Source organism: Carex rostrata, chromosome 6 (genome assembly GCF_964058835.1).
Source record: "Carex rostrata chromosome 6, lpCarRost1.2, whole genome shotgun sequence".
NCBI lineage: Eukaryota > Viridiplantae > Streptophyta > Magnoliopsida > Poales > Cyperaceae > Carex > Carex rostrata.
The window spans coordinates 624,684-646,606 of NC_135923.1; the positions used below are offsets into that span (position 1 = coordinate 624,684).

The 21,923-nt window shown below is 33.1% G+C and overlaps 2 protein-coding genes across 2 annotated transcripts; both read right to left on the bottom strand.

The window, feature by feature from the left end:
- Positions 1 to 5,587: 5,587 nt before the first annotated feature.
- Positions 5,588 to 6,160, bottom strand: LOC144555206 (putative calcium-binding protein CML46). Its single transcript, XM_078303446.1, has one exon. It carries the CDS (start codon positions 6,158 to 6,160, stop codon positions 5,588 to 5,590), a length of 573 nt encoding a protein of 190 aa, XP_078159572.1.
- A 14,517-nt stretch (positions 6,161 to 20,677) lies between these two features.
- Positions 20,678 to 21,280, bottom strand: LOC144555207 (putative calcium-binding protein CML46). The gene has a single exon (XM_078303447.1). The coding sequence runs from the start codon at positions 21,278 to 21,280 to the stop codon at positions 20,678 to 20,680; it is 603 nt and encodes a 200-aa protein (XP_078159573.1).
- Positions 21,281 to 21,923: the final 643 nt, after the last annotated feature.

A 21,923-nucleotide genomic window follows, 5' to 3' on the forward strand; every position in this document is an offset into this window, starting at 1 on the left:
GCAATTGCCGCATTTCATGATGATGAAATATGGCAAATGGATGTCAAAACCGCATTCTTAAATTGAAATTTAAGAAGATGATGTGTACATGACACAGCCTACGGGTTTTGAAGATCCAGAGAATGCTGGGAAGGTATGCAAGCTTCTTGAATCCATTTATGGATTGAAGCATGCATCACGGAGTTGGAATCTTCGATTTGGCGAAGAAGTCAAAAGCTTGACTTCGTCAGATGCGAAGGAGAATCTTATGTGTACAGGAAAACTAGTGGGAGTGCCATCGTCTTTCTTAATCTTATATGTAGATAACATACTCTTAATAGGAAACGATATTCCTCTATTGCAATTAGCCAAGTCTTCATTAAAGAAAAGTTTTCTCGATAAAGGACTTGGGCGAGGATGTCTATATACTAGGCATAAAGATCTACCGAGGTAGATCAAAGAGACTTATAGGATTAAGTCAAAGCACATACATTGACAAAGTGCTGAATCGGTTCAGCATGCAGGATTCTAAGAGAGAATTCCTGCCAATGAATCATGGTACACAGCTTAGCAAGACTCAGTGTCTTTCGACAACTGATGAGCAAAGCACTATGAGTAGAGTACCATACGCTTCGGCTATTGGCTCTATCATATACGCCATGTTGTGCACTCGCCCTGATGACTCGTACGCTTTGAGTGTGATGAGTAGATATCAGGCTGATCCAGGCATAAAGCACTGGAATGCTGCAAATAATATCCTTAAGTTCTTGAGGAGAACTAAGGATATGTTTCTCGTCTACAACGTTATCACCTAATACGAGAGATCGTAAACATCATAAGATGTTTATAATTAATTATAAAAGATATAATTAATATAAATGTGATGTAAAGATAAGTAGAGTTGACACAGTCAGCAACACAGCTGATCCACTCACAAAATCCCTTCCTCATGCCAAGCACGAGATGCTTAATGCTTCTATGGGTCTGGAACACATAGAAGATTGGCTGTGAGATTTTCTCAGGATCTACGAGATCTTAGAGAATATAGAGTTTTGTATATAAGTAGGGCCTATGATGATTGGCTCCTAGATTAAGTGGGAGATTGTTAGTGTAATAATCTAGAAGTCAATAATACGATAATTGATTATATATAAAGCTTTGTTCATGAATTGGATGATTAATATCATTTTGTTGCCTTGAGTATTATTGCATTTATGGATCATTTCGAGTTCATGACTGAAATTGTGAAACTCCATAATATAGATGATATATACTCTTAAAAGGTCACTGACCAAGGTAATTAGCAGGAACACTAATTACCGCTGTAAGGTTAGTATGTGGATTAAATGATGGTCAAGTTTTACAGACCATAGACAAGGAGTTGTCATTTTAATCACATAGATATATGTTCCATGAACATGATATCTGACAGACCCCGAATGAAACATTATACGGAATTGTGTTCGTGTCATTAATGCTTTCATTCAGTGTTAAGTTCTAAAGTATGAGGTATTCATCTTTCCTACTAAGAAATGTATATGTGTGATTGTTATCAAACGCTGTCGGTAAAATGCAGTTATAACGGTAGCTCTTCGGTATACATGGCTTAGCTGAGGTAGTGATGGTTTACCAAAAGTACTATTGTCCCTCGTATCTCTATACGAGCTATAGCATCACTGGGCCCCTTGATAGAGTAAGATTATCAGCGCGCGATATGATTACAAGAGTAATCATATTTGATAATCTGCTCAAGATCAAGAAAAGATTAAGTTTACAAGGATGACACACACCTACCTTGAAACTAATCTGATAGCTATGTGACAAAAAAACTGACACAAGTAAATTGTTTACTGGATCGTGATATTGTACTGTACAGCATCATCTGTGTAATTGGATGGTCATGATGTGTTGCCAGATGCCGCTCATGATTATAGAAGTTAAAACAGTTTTAACTCTATTTAGCAACATAACACAGATCATATTGGGTCACACCATATAGGAGTTAATCGGAGAATCTTATTGTGATTGATTATAAATTGGTTATGATCAATAGTAAGATGGTTATAATTAATTATACGTGTTATAATTAAATTATAAATGTTATGTAAAAATAACAAGCAAAAACATTGGTTAATTTATAAACGTGTGTGACACGTTGTATAAAAGTTAACCGGTTAATTTATAAATGTGCAGGACACGTTGTATAAATTACCGAAACAACAACCGCAAGAAAAATATATATAATTGTTCAGAATAATTATACGAATATTATTTGTATTCGGGTCTTTTTCAGATTCGTCTTATCCGCATGACACGTCATCGATCCTATCTAGATGACACGTCATCGATCTTATCCACATGTCATCATCCTTATCCATTCGATGTCATATCTTGTAAATAGGCCGAACTTGGAGGGCATTTTGGTCATTTGGCAACCGACCCTAAACCCTATAAATAGGGGTGGAGGGGTAGAGAGAAAAATCGCTAATTCACTTATACCGTTTCGTGTCGAAACGGATCGGTATTTTCTCTCTTTCTCGGTTTCTCTCCCAAATAGTGTTTCGGTTGAGAAAAGAAAGTTATACGTACTTGACGTATAATCTTGCGGGTTGTTGTGGAGTATATTTACGGGATCGATGAATAGTGTTTTACCGAATTTAGCGGTATGTCAGTTTTGCATATTGATGAAACTGAGCAACCGAAAATTCATGTTTACGGGTTTTCGTCTTTTTCCCCATGAATAGTGTTTTTGCAGAATTCCGCGGTTTACGGTATTTCTGGCAGAAGAAATAAACCGCTCTCCGGTTAGTCCTGGTGGATAACCGATAGAGGTATCACACGTGTGATACTCCGAGTCGATTCCTTTCCTGGTGAGGCTCTACTCGCTCGGTCTGCATTCCAACTGTGATTTGGAAACAAGGTATAAATATGTTATATTAATCTATTTAATTGGTAAGTATATTAAAGTTTTAGAAATCAATCATGGAGTAGATCTGTAAAAGGATTAAATTGGGTTTTGATGCCAAAGGAATACTGAAGGTGGACCGCCTTGGAAAGTTTCCTGACATACCCCGTTTAATCCTGAGCTTAAGTTGGCTGTAGAAATTTTTGTTCTACGGTCATTCCGCACCTTAAGCCTAAACGGGTTTTGGTTACAGCACACCGCTGAAACCCCAACAGTGCCCACAACAACCAGCCGGCTGGGAATGTGCATATTATGTGATGTTGCTCATGCAAGACATAATAAACGAACACATATATACTTTTCCGAACTTAAAGGTATGCATTTATATATTTTCAAAAAGTAATTAAGCATTGTTGCTTCAAATATAATAAAATACACAATTAATTGTGCATGCTCTTCTATCTTTTAAAAAATGTAGGATATTCTCGCTAAACATACTGTACAACGCTTGAGCGACTTACGAAAAATGTGGGTTCAAATTTTCCTGAAAGAGGTACAGTAGACATGAAGTACAACAATTTAGGATGTGTAAACTTAATCTATAGGATGTGTATGTCTATGATATTTAATTTAGGATTTGTACGTGATTTGTATGTGTAAACATAATTTATGATATGTAAACTTAATTTGTAGGATGTGTTTGATATCTACTTGTGATTTGTATGCATATATATATTTATCAATCTGTGATTTGTATCGGTAGCATATTAATTGGGCCAGCATATATATATAAATGGAAGTTGGCCAAATAATTAAAATTTTATTTTTTACATTCAACCAAACATCTGGATCGGTTATTATTCAAAAACCGATCTAGATATATAATTTTTAATAAAAAAAATTCAAAAAAACTATCAGGATCGGTTTTATATAAAAACCGATCTTGATAGTACGTATCTGGATCGGTTATTATTCAAAAACCGATCTAGATATGTAATTTTTAATAAAAAAAAATGCAAAAAACTATCAGGATCGGTTTTATATAAAAACTGATCTTGATAGTACGTATCTGGATCGGTTATTATTAAAAAACCGATCTAGATATGTAATTTTTAATAAAAAAAAAATTCAAAAAAACTATCAGGATCGGTTTTATATAAAAACCGATCTTGATAGTACGTATCTGGATCGGTTATTATTCAAAAACCGATCTAGATATGTAATTTTTAATAAAAAAAAATTCAAAAAAACTATCAGGATCGGTTTTATATAAAAACCGATCTTGATAGTACGTATCTGGATCGGTTATTATTCAAAAACCGATCTAGATATGTAATTTTTAATAAAAAAAAAATTCAAAAAAACTATCAGGATCGGTTTTACATAAAAACCGATCTTGATAGTACGTATCTGGATCGGTTATTATTAAAAAACCGATCTAGATATGTAATTTTTAATAAAAAAAAATTCAAAAAAACTATCAGGATCGGTTTTACATAAAACCCGATCTTGATAGTACGTATCTGGATCGGTTATTACTCCAAAACCGATCTAGATAACAACTATTAAGATCGGTTTTATTAAAAACCGATCCTAATAGTTTCTATTTGGATCAGTTGTTTAAAAATATAAAACCGATCCTGATAGTATCAGTATCGCCTTCATCAGGATCGGTTGGATTCCGATACTGATATGTGTATATAACCGATCCTGATTCCATATTTTCCACTAGTGTTCTCTCTTGTCTCTACCTCTTCAAGTGGAGATCAAAAAGAGAAAGAGGAGAGGGAGCAGAGCTGATCAAAACCAAGAGCGTGATATCGTCAGAGCTCGAAGAGTAGAGTCTACTTCAATATTGATCAAAGTATAGCGGTGAGTAAATCTGATTGTTAGAAAACGGCAACTATCGAACAAAAGTGGATCTAGTTATAGAGAGAAATAAAAAAAATGAAATTATAAGATAATTAAAAGTATAAATAAGTAGAATTAGATAATTACATAGTTTAAATAAATTAATTAGAATAAAAGAGTTTAGATTTAAAAATGAAAATTATTTGACTCACCGTAAATACGTCCTTTTTTTCAATCAAATTGATAATACCATTAAAGTTATTAACCTAAAAAAAGATTATTAATGGATATCATTCGATAATTCAATCTCAACTCGTAATTATTCTTACAGTATAACAGTTATCATGATAGGGATATAATAAGTTTATCGATCCTTTCTGAAGAAAAAAATAGGCCATGCCGTGCTAGTTGAGAATTTTTTTTTTTGAGAAACTTGACAGAGGCTGTGAAGGGGTACAGAAAATTACAAGCTAGCCCTTAACTAACTCAACAACATGCAAACCATAAAGCCAGCCCCCATCTTGCAAAATTTTCCAACCTAGCTAATAATTAAGTAATACCAGCTCACATCTCATATTGCAAAAGGGCAGCGGAATATATATATTATATATAGTCAATGCGAGATGGACTCCATTAATTGCATGTCCCATATTCACAATTAATATAAAATTCCTTTAATTTTGCGCAGCACCTCTACATCGATCTTGTTAGTAGCCTGTTAGCTAGTGAGCATCAAATAGGCAAGGCAAAAAAGCAGATTAATTGAATAAAATATATATGTTTATAAATCGAACACTAATATACAACAAAAATGAACTGGAGAGAAACACGAATGATATATATTGTTCCTAATTAATCAGAATTTCCCAAAAGGCTCATCTCCAAAAGTTTAGAAAAATCAATTAAGTCGATATTGCCATCTTTATTCCTATCATGTTGCCCAATCATACGCTGGCATGCCTCAAGATTCGTGCCTTCTCTTAATCCAAGATTAATTAGTACTCTTTGCAAATCTTGGGCATCAACTAAACCATCTCTGTTCTGATCAAAAACAGAGAACGCTTCCTTCACTTCATCCAAACCGGGCTCTGATTCCTCAAACAAAGCAGAGAATTCTCCATACCCCATACAAAAATTATCTCTCTGCTCTCCTTCTTTGGTTGTTGGTTCACCAATTCTCTCCATTACTAATGCCAGGTCGTCTCTGTTTATTCTAACATCTTTTGTGTCGACCTCGGGTGTCGACTCTGTTTTGTTGAGCGCCTCTTCTATGACAGGAGCTTTGTTATATTGGGTATCTGAGTGAGATATAAGTAAATAATAGAGGTAATGAAGTTGTTTTGGGTAGAATTTGTCTGATATCATGACATAGAAATTGAGTAATATTAGACAAAGAAGATAAAGGGTGGTTGTTATCGCCTCCATTGTTGAGCTTCAGATCTCTGAGAGAGAGAAAGAGACTGAGGTTCAAAACCATGTAGAAGAGAAGAGAAAATGGGTTTGGTGTGTACAAATTAGAATGGAAAACCTCCTTAAAAGGAGTTTAATTTGGCGGTGTTATATGAATGAGAGAGAAATTTCATGTATGCTTTCAAGATAGATGGAGGAAGCTGCGTGGAGATTTCCATTGGAGAGAGATTGGTAGAAGACGTCACCGTTGGACGACAACTAATTAAGGATCAAAGAAAAAGATATAAACTTAATAAAATAAATGTCGACGTGTTGTACAAAAATGAGAGGAACGATTTTTTGTGGCGAGCAAATAAAATCAAACATGTACATGACTATTATCTTAAATCAAACATCTTGGAACATAGCGTGCAATTGGGCCGAAATGTGTCATCCAGCGTATAAGACAACAAATGTCATGTCACATAAAATCTAGCCAATTAAGTTGGTAGAATAAAAGAACATTCGAGTTTGGAAAATGCGTGGCAATTTTCATGGAAATTGCGTAAACATATATTTACAAGTAACAAGCTTCTGTTTATTATCATTCTGGCCACTTCATTTCAACCAAGTCAAGTAGTGGGAACTCACGAGATATTTCGGCCATTAAATTAAATATAAAAACAAAGAAAAAATGCATGAAAAATATATACATTATATATGGATGCAGGTGGACATATTGAGTTTATGTACCGTGTTACTGTCAAATCTGAAAAACGTACACACAATTTGCCCTGTAATTTCCGCATATATTTATCATATATATATATATTCTATCATCAAACGAAAGAGAAAAAAAAATAAAAAAAAATGAAGTAATACATAAATGAATTTAATATATCTGTTTGTCTGTTTGCAATTGAAGTGGAAAAAAGTAACACTCCATTAATTTAACATGCCACGTATATTTTTTGTTGAACAACCGTACCCCAACCGGATGAGGTTTGAAAGTGTTTTATATATTGTTTTACGTCGTCAAAAGAAAATGAGTACTAAATCTTCCTAGTACGTACGGTACTGCTTATAACAACTTGGCCCCTTCGCAAAGAAATAACCGCGCGACGAGGTCCATCATATCATATCATATGTGAACTTCCATGAAATTCCCCTTAATTTCTAGTCTTTACCATCGAATTGATCAATACAACAAAACACATGTATTTTCTTTTCTTACTTATATACGGAGGACTAGACTACAAATAAATTATTAGAGTCCAAAATTTATTAATTAAATTAAAAAAAACTAATTCAAACCGTTCAAATTGATTTACTGTACAAGTAATGTGCTTACATACAAAATTTATATTATTTCGAGTTATTTTAGTACTAAATCAAGCAGTTAAAAATATTAAAAAAAAATGCATCAAAATTAACTTAAAAATTCTCACATTTGAACGTTTGATTTGATACAATAAAGTAGTTTGGTTTAAACGGTTTGAATTTGTCGTTTGAAGTTGATTCGATAAGATTTGATGGGTTTTAAAATTGGTGTTATATAGACTAAAATTACACTGATGTAATACTAATTGGACTCAAGAAAATGTTATTGTGTAAAAGTTTAGTTGTTAGGATGTTGTCAAGAGAGTCAGATTGTGCATTATTCGACAAGCACCTTAATTTTTTTTTATAAATTAAAGGACCTAGCTGGAGGGGTTCCTAATTTTTATTCAATATGTGTCTGTGGAGAGGGTTGGACATGCATGAATTGGAATTAATGGCGTTGGACAAACAATTAATATTGTGTCAGTTTTAATTTCGTGTGCATCTGCTTAATATATATATATTATGCAGCAATAGATGCACAATCTAGCTAGGGGTCAGATTTTCCACACGACATATGCTTTGGAAAATAAAAGGTTCCTATGAAAGTTAAAATAATCTTCCTTTGATTAATGTTGGATAATAAGATTTTGACACAGGAATTAAGTACTACTGGGGAGAGGATGTGCAGTGCAGTGCAGTGCAGTTGGGTTGTCATACTAGTGCATATATAGTTTGATCAATGATACAGCTAGCTATGAAGATTATCCTCTGGACAAGTTCTTTGGGAATGGAAAGAGGATGTTTTTTTCTTAAATTACAATTGTATTATATTAGAGATGTGTGTGGTTAGATTAGACTAATTAATATCAGGACTTGTATATAAACTTTTTCTATCAATACATTTGTTGGTATTTATTTATGCCAACCATAATAATAATAAAGAAAAAAAAACAGAGAGAGAGAGAGAGAGTTAGAAGTTTTTTTTTTTTAATTATTCTAAACTATATTCAATGTGACTTAAAAATATGAAACGCTAAGGGCGTGTTCGGCCGAATCATTGTTCACGTGGGAAAAAAAAAATTCAATTGAACTGAATTTTTTTTTCCCACGTAAACAGTGATTCGGCCAAACACGCCCTAATTGACATTTTCATTGTACTTTATGGGAAATCTAGAAATTGGTTGGTAGAATGACAAGCCATTATTTCTAGTTTTCTTTTGCTAAATACTGTACTGTACTTTTATTTTATTTTTTGTGCTAAAAGAATACTTTTCTTTTAACATGGTTCTTTAGTGCCCCTAAACAGTATTGTAAGTTATATGCTCTCTGTTATTTATTAATTATCTCAATTTTAGTTATCGTTATTGTTAGTATTTTTATAGTTATATATATAGCCTGTCTAATTACACAACAAGCTTTATTCGTTAAGCAAGTCCAACTCAAATCAAAATTACAATTTAAAGGTCTAATTGTAATATTTTGTTCCATTTGTACTCAATTAAGCATCCTGATCTAACAAAAAAAATTAATCTTATTATGTTTATTGATTAATTTTGTAAGTACATATATTGTTCAAGTGTTAACCATGCAAATTAATTTTAATTTGCATTAGTTAACACTTGCTAGAGAATAATTTTGTTTTGATTGCATCTTAATTAAGAAAGAGATTAAATAACAAACTAGCCAGCTTGAGGTTGGTATATAGTTAGATATTTAGATTGGTCTTCTATATTATTATTTTTTCCTTTTTTTTGTTAAAAATATTTATACTAATCTTTAAATAAAATAGAAGTACCTAATTAATCTTCCCAAGTTTTAAATATAATGGCTTCCAATTAAATAAAAAAAAAGAATTAGTTCCTCAATAATTTGTTTTGAGAATTAAGAATATTTACATGCAGAAAATGAATTAGCTAGCTCTTAAGAAAATAAAATAAAAAGAAACAATAAATCCATCCTGCAGGCTTCATAGAGCAAAACCCCAATATTGATCCTGCTTTGTTGCTTGGTGTTAACAGCAGACTTAATCATCTCTGCTTTGAAGCTTTTGATGAAAAATCTTAGAAGGAATGAAGGCGGCAGCCCCGAAGGAACACCGTCTTTGTCATTGCTTCCCAGAAAAAAAACCTTAATTCAATTCTGGCAGTAGAAAATAAGCATGGACTGACATGCATGCTTATAATTTTGCCTCTTTTGATCTCCAAATAGCAATGGTAATGAGCAATTTCCGTGTACTCATGCAGCAAATCGGCGAAATCGATTGTATCAAGACCCTAATTCAACAAAACAGTCAAACGGCTATGAAAAAAGCTGAACTAGGAACCCTGATGATAAATCTCAAAGGAGAGCAGATTCGACGAGTTTGAAGAAATCGGTTTGATCAATTTTTCCTTTCCGGTTGCGATCATATTTGTCAATCATAGATTGGCATGCATCGACATCGGTGCCTTCTCTTAATCCAAGGTTTATCAGCACCGTCTGCAACTCTTTTGCATCGATGAATCCATCTCTATTTTGATCAAAAATGGAGAAAGCCTCCTCGACTTCATGTAAGCCGGGCTCTGTTTGATCGAACAATGTAGAGAATTCCTCTTGGCTCATAAAATCCCTTATTTCATCTCCTTCTTGGCTCAAAGCTGATATACCAATATTTGAGAATATAAATCCCACTTCCCCTCTCTTTATTCCAATGTCCTGTTTGTGGGTTGTCTCAATTTTCGTCTCGGTATCATTGGTGATCAAATCTTCTTCATGAAGGTGTAACCATGAAGAGAAGTCATGACATGTAAAGAAAGATATATAGGCCAGGTATTTTGGGAAGAATTTGTCAAGAGCCATGAAGATATGATTGATAACAATGGAGGTAAATAAAAAGAGTATTGAGTCTTGCAAATAGAGAGGTGCAAGGAGGAGATTAAAAAGCTTCTCCATTGTTATTGGTACTCTTTGGTTTAGAGAGAGAGAGAGGTGAAAAGAGGATTTTTGTAATTTGTAGATTGGTTTCTATAAGTTGTGAATGAAAATGAAGCAGTTGGTTTGGTTTATATATACTAATGATACTCAGAAAAAGTTCCATATATTAGGAAAGTGAATGGAAGAAACTAACTATTATATTCTTGGGTCTCTTTCAAGTTTCAACGCATTTTCTACTGGAAATTAAATTAAGGAAGTTTCTAGGAAAGTACAGAGAAAATATAAGCCCTGACAAATAGCCTTCAGCTAATTTAATTATTGAATTTAATTAATTTGGAAACCGTCTTTCAATTAATTTATTCAATTTACCTATTCCATTAATTAAGTTATTCAGCTTAATTATATAAAAACAAGCGCTTAAGCTTAACGTACAGCTTGCGCGCACCATTTTGATCATACCTACTGTTCACAAGCACTTCTATATGTATACTTCTGAAAAGAAATGGAAGTGGTGTACACGTCTGGTGCAGTATACAAGTCGATCGGCAAAATTACCATTTTTTTTTTTTTTGAAAACTAGCTAGACAGTCAAAAATTATAAATCGAATGGATCAAATAATTTGATGATCAACTGAATTGAAGTACATACTCAGTTAATAAATAGAATTTTAATTAATTATAATAAGACAAGTATTAACATGATTATTGATGTATAAGTTGAACAACCAAATATTTTGTTAAAAATAATTTTAAATTCGATTAAAATACAATTATTTAGACACCCAGGAGACAGCAGACAGGAGCATTCCCGCATGATCGTGGGTGTACAGAATATTTAAGTCCGTATCTGTAAAGTAGTTGGAAGGTGTACATTTGTCAATTGTCATCCATCCCATGCAGTCATGCACTCAGCAGTCAGCACTACTCTAGTCTAGAGTATAAAAAAAAATGTTTGTTCCATGTAGGGCTATAAATGAGTTGAGTTTGAGCGAGTTACCTCCAACTCAAACTCAACTCATTTAATAAACGAGCAAGTCAACTCGAGTTAAGATGATAATAATGAGTTGTAGAGCCAACTCAAACTCAGCCCGTTATCAACTCCAGTTGGTTCACAACTCGTTTAACTAGTGATAGTATTACAACACAAATTCAAACATATTTTGTACGAATCTCAAAGCACAAATAACAGTCTAGAGATTTGGGTTTTGATTATTTTGGAATTTATTGTGACCAATACTATGTAACTTTATGTAACTCGAGTTATAAATGGGCGAGTTGGGACCAACTCGAACTCAGCTCATTTATTAAACGAGTTGGCTAACTCGAGTTGTAAATAAGCCGAGTTAAACAAGCTATAAATGAGCGAGTTACGAGTTCGAGCTTTTTTGCCCAACCCTAGTTCCATGTAATGACTAATGACCAAACCCTAGTCTAATATTATAGAGAGTATAAAAAGAATGTTCTATGTAACACGTCTATTTTTTTTTCATTTAGGTTATGTTTGACTGTGGAGCAAAGTTATTGAGGATTAATTGACTGACTTTATTTTACTCCATATATTTTACATCTTGTCTAATAGTTTAACTTATGGGTAAGGCTAAGGTGCTATGGGTTGCATAGAGACCTACAGTGCTACGGTTCAATATTCGAGTTTTCAAAACTCAAACGGTCGATCCGAACCGTTCATCTTGTTCTCCATATTAATATATGTTTGGAGACCAAATTTTACATTTTTTGAAAAAAATTTACTATTTTTTTAGATAAGTAGAAAATCACTTGATCTAAAAAATTATGCACTATTCAAATATTTGATTTTTCTACCTATCTAAAAAATAGTAAAAAATTTCCAAAAAATGTAAAATTTGGTCTCCAAATACATATTAATATGGAGAACAAGATGAACGGTTCGGATCGACCGTTTGAATTTTAAAAACTCAAATATTGAACCGTAGCACCGTAGGTCTCTATGCAACCCATAGCACCTTAGCCTTACCCTTAACTTATAGTTTAAATTAATTTGCTTAGAGGAGTAAGGTGTTGGAAAATAAGCCTCTATCTATGACAATGGGCCCAATATGTGGAGTAAGCGTGTAGTGAGTTAATTCACCTATAAAGATGGAGTAACTTATTCCGGTTAACTCATCTCTTACTCTATCGCTTACTCCTCTTCTTTTACTTCTCATTTCGCTACTTAAGTTAGAAGTAAGAACTTTACTCCACCTCTTACTCCACAACCAAACATGATCTTACTATCGAAATTAACATAATAATAAGTTTCACACACAAAAAAAAGTCTCACACACTGAAAAAAAATAATTGTACATTCCACGCATCAAAATACATTCATATTAGTAAGAACACATATACCAATTCTAGTCATTGATGTATCTCTAATTATTCGTGTCAACAATTAATATTATATGTTGAGTATAATTAAGGTGTTTCTAATTATTTGTACCAAAGTGTAGAAATTCTTCTACTTTAAGAGTGATATGTCTACATACAAAAATTTTAAAATTTTAAATTAATTTTGTATAGAGTCAAGTGGTCAAAATTAGAAGATTTATAAATTAATTAATTATAAATTAATTGATAATACAGGTGAAGAGTAAGGAAATAGAACACATATATATATGTATACCAATTCAAATTTTCTTATTTAATTTTAAATAATTTAATATTTAACATTTAAAATTAAATAAATTAACCCGGTGTGGTTTTACAAACATCTTAATTTCCTTCCAACACATTAAAGTACTTGAGACATAATCCTTATCATTCATTTGTTCGAGCATATTCATCTAATAAAGAAATTACAAATACGTACTAATGTGTCCATTTTAATTTCAGTTGTTAGAAAAGTACATCATCAGACTTTGTAATTAAGTGCTAATTTTAAAATACAATGTTAGCAATTGAAAAATTACTAATTAATATCGATTTTTTTATCATGTCAGCAAACTTTCTGAAAGCGATGTGAAAATATAGTAAATTATTAACATGATAAATAAGTTTATTCTTTTTTACAAGTACAATAATAAAAATATTCTTTCTGTCTGAATCCCAACCCAAAATCCGAAAAGAAGAAAAAAGAATATATTAATATTATGCGAGATTGCGAGTTAACAACAAATCAACGAGCAACAATCAAACTGCTTTAATTAAGAATTTTCCAGTGATGGATGTCTTTTGGAAATTCAGCAACAATGAAAGTAACTTGCAATGTCATTCTCAAGAAATTTGGTGGAGGGTACGTAGAAAGCAATTGTTTAAACCTTTGCTCAAAACATACCTTTCTATGGCTTCTGTAGCCTAAATGGAATTACCGTTCAAGTAACGGGTCATGTTTTTGCTAGGTAGTATAACCTGTTTCATGAAATGGTGTAGGAAACGTCCTTATTAGTTTTTCCAAGGAATATGGATGTTTCCTGTAGGCAGCCACTGCCCGGCTTTTCAAAAAAAAAAAAAAAATAGATGTTTCCTGTATATGTCTTAATTTGACTAACTTAAGACTCTGCTTTGCCACCTCTTTAAAAATCATGATAAATTTCCTCAAAAGAAAACAAAAAATTGATAAATTTTGTCTTCTTTCGGAAATTGCTTCGTACATTCCTTATTTTCTTTTATTTCATTATTAATTTTCTTTGCAATACACCAAGTGTTTGTTTGTTTGTTTTATTTTCTTTTTCCTAATAATTATGATATTAATTTACAAACTGAGAATTAATTTCAAATAAAAATTGTCTTAATCCTAGCAGTATATTTCTATATTATTAGTTTGCTAAGAATTAATTAGCATGAATAAGCTTGAATTGTGGGATAATGTCATGACGGTTTCTAGCTTAAAAGGGTTCGATTCATTAATTGTCGCTCTCGAAGAAAGAATCGTACGTTCGTTCTGGAGTTTTTCAAACTCCGACGTCTCATTGGATCAGACTTAGTTATAAATTTTAAATTTTGATTTAAAGTCCTTCATTGAAGTTTGTTCCATTAGGCCGGATGATCTAAGGTAAGAAGTACGCTATATTTGTATTCTATAAGACGCAATTGTTGAGGATGCACCATTTCAGGTCTCATAGGTTCATATATACCTATGTTATGTAAGTGCAAAATTTCATTTTTCTACCTGGGGTTTCCTCTTTTTGTGAGTTAAAAGATAATTATACTTAGGAGTTAGGATCAACTGTAAAATAATGCAATTTAGTAATACAATGGGCTTTAAGTTTTTTTTTTTCAAAAAAAAAAAAAAAAAGTAGGAGCATATATATAACAATTGCATATCAGCAAGTACATCACATGTTTAAGTGGCTTATCTTGCATACCAGCAAGCAAAGAACATAGTAAGCTAACTTGTAATTAGCATTTTTTAGGGTATGATTAAGAGGACAAGGCACAGTATCTATAGTAAGCAAGCACTACATTTTACACTGCATTTACTAATATATGGGTCTTTTTGAGAATAGTGCAATAATGTGAGGTTCAATCTACAAATTCTGTTTGGATAAGTTTCTCAGGTTCACATTTTATATGTAACTGAGTGAATCTATTCTACTAAAAAAGCAGTTCATCGGTTTCCAGTTTATCAAACTAACAAAAAAAAAGGGTTCTTATACCAACTGGTACGACCCGATTAATAGACTCAGTAGGATTTAGTCAAACACTTTGTAATGTAACAGCATTCTGTTAGAGCTTAGATACAACTGACAGTTAGAGGTTAGTTATGAGATACATGTATTGCTCAATGTCTATATAAGAGACAGTGTATTCAGAGTTTAAAAGGGATGAAATAAAGATTTCTTTCAATACAATTCTTATCTTTCTCTATTCTATCACCGATACTGATCCGCCATGTTACTGTTGCTACCAATAATTGAATATACACATAAAACCAGTATCAACAAAACGAGTATGATTGTCAATACCATTGTAGAGTGTACTGGCAGTACCATTGTTAGATACAATTATCACAAAAATCAGTCTCGAGAAAACCCACAAAATAAAAATAATATCAGTGTCATGTTTTTATACCAGTATCTTGAACTTTATTTCTATCCAATTTAAATGTCACTTGACTGCTTCAGATGTCTCGTGCTCATCCAACCCTCCGCCCCATTTTCTATTTCCATCTCTCGTTGCTGATCTCCCTCAATTTTCTTCTTCCCCTGCCTGATCTCCTCCCTCCCCGATTCTCTCCCTCTCTCACAGAAAAGGAAAAAACCTTAATCGCCTTCCACATAATCAAGTGATAAATCATCTCTGCTTTGAAGCTTTTAAAGATGAAAAATCATTGAAGGAATGAAGTCGGCATCCCCGAAGGAACACTGTCGTTGTCATTGCTTCCCGGAAAATACCTTTAATTCAATTCTGGCAGAGAAAAGCATGGACTGACATGCATGCTTATATTTTTTGCCTCTGATCTCCAAATAGCAATGGTAATGAGCAATTTCCGTGTACTCATGCAGCAAATCGGCGAAATCGACTGTATCAAGACCCTAATTCAACAAAACAGTCAAAACGGCTATGAAAAAAGCTGAACTAGGAACCCTGATGATAAATCTCAAAGGAGAGCAGATTCGACGAGTTTGAAGAAATCGGTTTGATCGATTTTTCCTTTACGGTTGTGATCATATTTGTCAATCATAGATTGGCATGCATCGACATCGGTGCCTTCGCTTAATCCAAGGTTTATCAGCACCGTCTGCAACTCTTTTGCATCGATGAATCCATCTCTATTTTGATCAAAAACGGAGAAAGCCTCCTCGACTTCATTTAAGCCGGGCTCTGTTTGATCGAACAATGTAGAGAATTCCTCATGGCTCATAAAATCCCTTATTTCATCTCCTTCTTGGCTCAACGCTGATATACCAATATCTGTCATTACGAATCCGACTTCCCTTCTCTTTATTCCAATGTCTTGTTTGTGGGGCGTTTCATTAATTTTCGTGTGGTTGTTGATGTTTCCTTCTTGGAGAAGAAGGTACTGTTGGCATGAAGGGAAGTGATCATAAGATGTAAAGAAGGATATATAATAGGCGAGGTACTTTGGGAAGAATTTGTAGGTAAAATTTAGAATGATGGAGGTAAATAAAAAGAGTATTGAGTCTTGAAAATAGAGAGGTGAAAGGATGAGATTAAAAAGCTTCTCCATTGTTGGTACAGATATTTGGTTTAGAGAGAGAGGTGAAAAGAGATTTACAACCTTCTCCAGTAATTTGTTGGCGTTTGAAAAGAGGATTTTTGTAATTTGTAGGTTGGTTTCTACAAGTTGTGAATGAAAATGTAGTTGCATGGTTTGGTTTATATATACTTGTGATACTCGGGAAAAGTTTCATATATTAGGAAAGTGCATGGAAAGCTAATTATGATATTCTTAATTGGGTCTCTTTCAATGCATTTTCTACTGGAAAGGAAGTTTTTAGGAAAGTACAGAGAAAATCTCAGGCCTCACAAATAGCCTTCAGCTAATTTAATTATTGAATTTAATTAATTTGGAAACCGTCTTTCAATTAATTAATTTACTCAATTTACCTATTCCATTAAGTAAGTTATTCAGCATATATAAAAACAATCGCTTAAGCTTAACAGCTTGCGCGCACCATTTTGATCATACCGTTCACAAGCACTTCTTAACAACTTTTTTTTTTTTTTTTTTTGTGAAAACTAGACAGGCAAAAGTTATAAATCCAATGGATCAAATAATTTGATCAACTGAAGTACATAGCTAGTGCCTAGTGAGTTAACAAATATAATTTTAATTAATAATACAAGTATTAATTAACATGATTATTGATGTATAAGTTGAACAACCAAATATTTTATTCAAAATAATTTATAATTCGGATAAAATCAAATTATTTAGACACCCAGGAGCCAGGAGCCAGGAGCCAGGAGCCAGGAGACAGGAGTATTCCCGCGTGATCGTGGGTGTACAGAATATTTAAGTCCGTATCTGTAAAATAGTTGGAACTTGGAAGGTTTACATACATTTGTCATCCATCCCATGCAGTCATGCACTCAGCAGCACTCTAGACTAGTCTAATGTTATCTATAGTATAAAAAAATGTTTGTTTCTGTTGTAAATAATGGTATGTCTATGTTGCATGGATACTGATATGGGTATTGTATCGGATACAATACGGATACGGCGATACGGTAATTTTCAAAAATCACGGATACGATACGTCTATTATATATATTGTTATTTATTATATTAATTATATTATAAATTTAAACTTGTATTAAATATAAAAAATTTGGGTAGTCCAAGTATATAATAAATATATTAGTTACTAGCTTTGAACAACAAAAGCGTAGTAGTGCAGTGGTTAAGCACTATGTATCCACACGTGTCGGAGGTGTATCGCTGTAAGTCAACTCGTATCAGAGACCGTATCAAGAGAGTAAGGATACGTCACATAGGCGGATATGCTAGATGGTGCATCGGACACGTATCGGTGCCGTATCGGGTGCATATCCGTATCCGATACGCACCTGATACGGATACAGATCCCAATGAGACGTATCCGAGTAACATAGTGGTATGTATTCGTCAGACAAAAATGGTACTCTTAAATGATTAATTGAGAATAATTAGAAATAATTGGCTATAATTGGAAATAATCAGATGATTAATCGAGAAAATCTGTGTCAGTTTGATCATCGCCAACAACTAATCAGTCGATTAATCGTCTTAAACAGACATTTTTTACAACACTGGTTACATGTAATGACTAATGACCAAATTCTAGTCTAATGTTATAGAGAGTATAAAAAGAATGTTCTATGTAACACGTCCATTTTTTTCATTTAGATTATGTTTGACTGTGAAGTAAAGTTACTGAGAAGACTTACTCTATTTTACTTTATATATTTTATATCTTGTCTGGTAGTTTAACTTATGGTTTAAATTAATTTGTTTTGAGGAGTAAGGTGTTGAAAAATGAGCCTCTATCTGTTATAATGGGTCCAATATGTAGAGTAAGTGTGTAGTGAGTTAATTCACCTGTAGAGATGGAGTAACTCATTCCGGTTAACTAATCTCTTACTCCACCTTACTCCTCTTCTTTTACTCATTTCGCTACTTGCGTTAGGAGCAAGTACTTTACTCCACCTCTTACTCCACAACCAAACATGATCTTACCATCAAAATTAACAAAATAATCAGTTTCACACACTGGAAAAAAAAAAAAATTATACATTCCACGCATCAAAATACATTCATATTAGGAAGAACACAAATACCAATTTCAATCATTTATGTATCTCTAAGAATTTCAACCAGACTGCTTTAAGAATTTTCCACTGATGGATGTCTTTTGGAAATTCGGCAAAAATGAAAGTAACTTGTTGCAATGTCATTCTCAAGAAATTTGATGGAGGATAGAAAGCGATTGTTTAACATTTACTCAAAAGTTACCTTTCTAGGTTTTCTGTAACCTACATGGAAGTTCTGTTCAAGTAACGGGTCATCTTCTTGCTTGGTACTTGGTAGTACAACCTGTTACATGAAATGGTGTAGGAAATATCCTTATTAGTTTTTCCAAGGATGGATGTTTCCTATTTTTGTCTTAATTTGACTAACTTATGACTCTGCTTTGCCGCCTCTTAAAAAATCATGATAAATTTCCTCAAAAGATTTTTTTTATTTTTTTAGATAAATTGTCTTCTTTCGGAAATTGCATCGTACTTTCCTTATTTTCTTTTATTTCATTATTAATTTTCTTTGCAATACACCAAGTGTTTGTTTGTTTTATTTTTTTTCCTAATAATGATTTTAATTTACAAACAGAGTAATGAAATGCTTTATCTAAATTTATTTCAAATAAAAATTGTCTTAATCCTAGCAGTAAATTTCAAATAAGAATTAGCATGAAAAAGCTTGAATTGTGGGATTATGTCATGACGGTTTCTAGTTTACAAGGGTTCGTTATGTATGCTATAAGACGCAATTGTTGAGGATGCACCATTTCACCTCATAGGCTCATATATACCTATGTTTATGCATTTTATACGACTATAGGGTCTTTTTGGTAAGATATGAATTATAGAGAATCGTAGGGTTATGAATGAAAATGTAACGCCTATATAGGCCCAAAAGAACAAAGAAATCAATACAACTTATTTTTCTGATATTCCACTATTTTTAGAGAGAACTGATCCTAAAAATTCATAAATTAGGATTTGACTAAAAAACCCGATCTGATTAGTTTTTAGGATCGGTTTTATTAATAAAACTAATCCAAATAAGTATTAGTATTAGTTGGTTCGTATAGCCGATCCAGATAGACCGATCCTGATTCCAATTTTTCCACTAGTGCTTGCTTACTGTCATCCCTGAATATCCTGCTACACCTCTTCCTCCATAGAATAAAAACACATTATTATCTGAATCTTTGCAGTTATTTCATTTGTCGAGTATAAAATGTTCTCCCTGAAATTATCTTGAAGGACGACTGATGCCCCTGACATGGTTGCCCTCACTTGTGTCCTTACTGATTGTATGTATGTACTGTACATCCTTGGAACAGATGACATGTATCTATCGTTTCCTCAATTCCTTTGCTCTTTTGCACATGCAACATCTGTAATCTTGGAATAATTGATGACCTAAATTTCACTTGCCTAATACCCACTGCTAAACTATCCATAACTCACTGTAAACCGACCAAAATCACCACATTAACATTGCCCAAATCGGTTCGAAACCCACAAAAATATATATGAACCAGCATTATCCGCCTCATATAATTGTTGAAATCCAAAGTCTTAAATATATACATGCAGAAAATTAAAAAAAAACAAAAAAAAACAAAAAAAAACAAACAATTAGTTCTTCATTAATTTGTTTTGAGAATTAAGAATATTTACATGCAGAAAATGAATTAGCTCTTAAGAAAATAAAATAAAAAGAAACAAGAAATCCATCCTGCAGGCTTCATAGAGAAAACCCCCAATTTTGATCCTGCTTTGTTGTTTGGTGTTAACAGCAGACATAATCAAGTGATAAATCATCTCTGCTTTGAAGCTTTTAAAGATGAAAAATCATTGAAGGAATGAAGGCGGCAGCCCCGAAGGAACACCGTCGTTGTCATTGCTTCCCGGAAAAAACCTTTAATTCAATTCTGGCAATAGAAAAGCATGGACTGACATGCATGCTTATATTTTTGCCTCTTTTGATCTCCAAATAGCAATGGTAATGAGAAATTTCTGTGTACTCATGCAGCAAATCGGCGAAATCGACTGTATCAAGACCGTAATTCAACAAAACAGTCAAAACGGCTATGAAAAAAGCTGAACTAGGAACCCTGATGATAAATCTCAAAGGAGAGCAGATTCGACTAGTTTGAAGAAATCAGTTTGATCGATTTTTCCTTTCCGGTTGCGATCATATTTGTCAATCATAGATTGGCATGCATCAACATTGGTGCCTTCTCTTAATCCAAGGTTGATCAGCACCGTCTGCAACTCTTTTGCATCGATGAATCCATCTCTATTTTGATCAAAAACGGAGAAAGCCTCCTCGACTTCATGTAAGCCGGGCTCTGTTTGATCGAACAATGTAGAGAATTCCTCATGGTTCATAAAATCCCTTATTTCATCTCCTTCTTGGCTCAAAGCTGATATACCAATATCTGTCATTACGAATCCGACTTCCCTTCTCATTATTCCAATGTCTTGTTTGTGGGGCGTTTCATGAATTTTCGTGTCGTAGTTGATGTTTCCTTCTTGGAGAAAAAGGTACTGTTGGCATGAAGGGAAGTGATCATAAGATGTAAAGAAAGATATATAAGAGGCAAGGTACTTTGGGAAGAATTTGTCAAGAAACATGAAGGTTAAATTGAGAACGATGGAGGTAAATAAAAAGAGTATGGAGTCTTGCAAATAGAGAGGTGAAAGGAGGAGATTAAAAAGCTTCTCCATTGTTGGTACTCTTTGGTTTAGAGAGAGAGAGGTGAAAAGAGATTTGTTGGCGTTTGAAAAGAGGATTTTTGTAATTTGTAGATTGGTTTCTGTAAGTTGTGAATGAAAATGAAGCAGTTGGTTTGATTTATATATACTCATGAATCATGCATGATACTCATTCCTAAGTTCCATTTATTAGGAAAGTGCATGGAAGAATTAAGCTAACTATGATATTCTTGGGTCTCTTTCAATGCATTATTAATTCTACTGGACGGGAAGTTTCTAGGAAAGTACGTATACAGAGAAAATATCAGCCCTGACAAATAGCCTTCAGCTAATTTAATTAAATTGGAAACCGTCTTTCAATTAATTTACTCAATTTACCTTTTCCATTAATTAAGTTATTCAGCTTATATAAAAACAAGCGCTTAAGCTTAACAGCTTGCGCGCACCATTTTGATCATACCGTTCACAAGCACTTCTATACGTATACTTCTGAAAGGAATGAAAGTGGTGTGGACGTGTGGTGCAGTATACAAGTCGGCAAAATTACCATTTAAAAAAAAAAAAAAAACTAGACAGGCAAAAGTTATAAATCGAATGGATCAAATAATTTGATGAACTGAAGTACATAGTGAGTTAACAAATAGAATTTTAATTA